The 3,280-nt window shown below is 54.2% G+C and overlaps 1 protein-coding gene across 1 annotated transcript in view; it reads right to left on the reverse strand.

Annotated features, from left to right (window-relative positions):
- MYCBPAP (MYCBP associated protein) overlaps nucleotides 1-2,075 on the reverse strand; it is a 26,055-nt gene extending 23,980 nt beyond the window's left edge. Inside the window, 2 exon segments of the mRNA XM_019638852.1 lie at nucleotides 1,703-1,790; nucleotides 1,793-2,075. Of these exon segments, the coding sequence (XP_019494397.1) occupies nucleotides 1,703-1,790; nucleotides 1,793-2,071 (367 nt within the window). The 5' untranslated portion in view covers nucleotides 2,072-2,075.
- Nucleotides 2,076-3,280: the final 1,205 nt, after the last annotated feature.

The raw sequence follows: 3,280 nt of genomic DNA on the forward strand, positions 1-3,280 counted from the left end.
CATTTTGTTTATGCATTCATCTGTGCATTTGATTTTTCAAATGATTTTTAATTCAATTCCAGGGATTCTCTGAAGTTCATTCGTGTGCCCCAGGGGTGGGGCTGAGGTCAGTATGACTTAGACACAGAGCTGGGCCATCTGAAAGTGGGTTTCCACCCCTAATGTATGTGCTCAGGGGCTAGCGATTTATCACAACTTGGGAAAGGCAGAGTGGATATTAAGGGAGCCTTCTTAGAGGAGGAGAATTTGAGGTGGGCCACTAAAGAGTTCAACAGGCAGGTCGGCACAGCAGGCACTCCATATGAAGGCATAATAGGAACCAAGGCCCGGAGGGGATAAAGCACAAGTTCGGGGAACAGCATCGTTTAGCCAGCAGCAGTCTTCCCTCAGTTCAGCAACTCTGAGCAACCTCCTCCAGCCTGGGGAAGAGGAGGTGACCAGGTTGACAGAGGACAAGACATCAATTATTGCTTCATGTCTCTGTTTATTTCCACCCAGCCAGATGCCGGGCATGTCGTCAGCTCCTCTTTTCAGAGGCTAAACAATCTCCCTAAATAGAAAGTATGTTTCCTGTACAGCCTGCATCCTCCCCTTCCAGGGACAGCCACCCTCCAAAGCCTGAGGCTGGGGCAGTCTGTTCTTAAGCCCCTCACAGCTAGCTCACCCCTTCATGCCTGGCTCCCTCCTCCCAGTTCATCCTGCCACTTGTGTCTCACCTCCGCATACACACTCAGACCTCTCCCCTATTATCTGCATTGACCTCCCTTCCACTGACCATCCCCCCTACACACCTGGCTCACTCTCCACATCTGGGTCATTCCCCTCAAATCCAGCTGCTGCCCCCCTTTAACAATGCATCACATCACTATCCTCCTTATTAGACCCTTGCTCCGCTAACACACAGCAGGAATCATCCATTCTCTTCCCAGAATGACCTGACTTCAGCCTCATGGGTGATGTGCACGCAGACTCTGGGCACCACCCCTAGGCTTTCAAACTGCTCTTATGCTCTTCTGGAGAAGGGCACACGGGGAGATGTTTTGGAGGCCACAGAGAATTGGGGTTAGGAGCAAGGGAGGCTTTGAAGCAAAATGTGGTTTTGCCTCTCAGTGTTGCCCCTTCCTAGGCCATCTCCCTTCTCTTTAGAGTGGGGACAGTATCAGTCTCACAGAGTTGCCATCACCCTCCATTATTTCATCCTGGTTTGCTATGCTCAGAATCCTTTTCCCATATTTGTGTACAGTCTGTCTGTCTGCCCTTACTAAAGCATGAGGTCCAGGGCAGCAGGGGCCTTGCCTGTCAGGGTCACGGCTGTATCCCAGTTCCTGGAATAGTGTCTGGCACATGTGGGTCATCAATAATGGATAGGGATGGGGGAAGCCTGGAGAAGTGTCAATGGAGGTAGCTGCCTTCCAATATCTAGAGGGCAGGGGAANCCCCAACAATTGATCCCTGAGGTGCCTGTCAGTTCCCCACTTCCTATGTCAAGGTCCCAGTGCGCTATGCCTCCTTCCTTTGGGGTTCTCTGCCTTGTCCATCATCCCTAAGGCATGGGGTACGCCTTGCCCCGTGTCCCATTCCCCCGTGATCTTTACCTCCACCTGGTGTTACCCCCATCCTCCAGGCCCCATGTCATGAACCCCATCCAAGAACCCCTGTCCCTGTCGGGTTCTCCTGAGCTCCCAAGGCAGCCAGCGCCAACCTTTTAGGCTCTCTGCGGCCTCCAAGAATCTGTTTGGAGGTATTCTGAGGCGGGATTCCTTCTTTAGAGGCTTCATGGTACCGTCCGGGCCGAGAGCGTGGCCCTGCTCCGCCGGGACCTGGGATAACTAAGCCGTGGGGCACACCCCCGCGACCCCGCCCGCCAGCGGGCGCAGCTGCGTCCATAGCAACCAGCGGCCCTTGCGGGGGCGCGCCCCCACCGAAGCACCTGGGCGGAGAGTGCTTGGAAGTCACTTTTTTCATCGGGTCGCCCCCGCGCGGGTGCTAAGGGCCGCTCCTCCCTCGCGCAGACCTTGAAAACGCCCTGGGGCCCGACCGTGACGTCACCAGCGGCGCCGGCGAGCGCCATGAAGTTACCAGCCGTGCAGCAGGGTGGGGCAGGGCCTCGCGGGAGCTGCAGGAGGTGGGGGAGGGGCTGCATGCACACGCCCGCCCCTCCCCGCACTAAGCCAGGGGGTGTCCCAGCTGCAGCCCTCTCCCCGGATTGCCCAGATTCCCGCCTGCCCTCCCTTTGTCCTTCCATACAGCCGCCACGGGATTGTTCAGTCTCCCCACTACACACACCCCTGCCCCCCCCCAGCCCCCGTGCCGAAAACCCCTGGAGGGCTTCCAGTGGATTTCATTCACCAGGGGTCCCTGCCTGTCTCCTACAAGCGCCTGGTGACCTCCCCTGCCCACGCTCCCTGCAGCCACTTTCGCCTTCCATCACTTCCCAAGACAGCCAAGCTTCCCTCCCCCCACTTGGAGCTTTCTCATACTGCTTCTCATACTCCAAGGTGTTTTCAGTCCTTGGAGATGCTGACCTTGACTCCTAATTTAAAATAGCCTCTCTGTTATCGCAACTTTATAATTACACCTGGTTTATTCCCCACCACCACCACACCCCCAGCCCTAACGCATTCTGGAATTATTTTGTTTATGTGGTTGCCTGTTGTCAAGCTTGCTGTGAGAATGTAAACTCCATAAGAGCAGAGAGGCCTGTCCCTTGTCCCTACCCCAACCCAAAATTTAGCCCATAGTGGTCACTTTGTGGAATAATGAAGGGGCTCTAGAGCCAGACAGAGCTGGGTTCCAATCCCAGTTCTGCCTGCTTGCCAGCTGTGTGTTCTTAGGCCAGTCCTTTGACCTCTCTGAGCTACAGTTTTCTCATAAGATGGGGGTCATAATGGGCCGCTGTAAAGGTTACACAGGGCCATCTTAAGAATTAACTGAGAGTTTGCATTTAAACTACCCAACACAGTGCCCTCCATACACTGTAGTGTTTTCTCAGTCAATTCTCAAAAATCATGCTGGAGTTGGGGAGAGCAGATGCACTCTGTACCCATTTTACAAATGGAAAAACTGAGCTTCAGAGAGTAGAAGGATGTAAAGTCATCAGACTAGCAAGAAACACAATTTGAACCTGATTCTCCCAAGGCCAAGGCCAGGGCTCTTTGTACCCTGTCCCTTAGGTCATTTCTGAACTTTGCTGCAGTCTGCCCCCAACCAAGGGAAGAACTAGGGAGGATGTAAGGAGGGCTGGTCAATCCCAGTACTCCTAGTGTGTTCTCCACTACTG

Source organism: Hipposideros armiger, unplaced genomic scaffold (assembly GCF_001890085.2).
Source record: "Hipposideros armiger isolate ML-2016 unplaced genomic scaffold, ASM189008v1 scaffold_40, whole genome shotgun sequence".
Classification (NCBI taxonomy): Eukaryota; Metazoa; Chordata; class Mammalia; order Chiroptera; family Hipposideridae; genus Hipposideros; species Hipposideros armiger.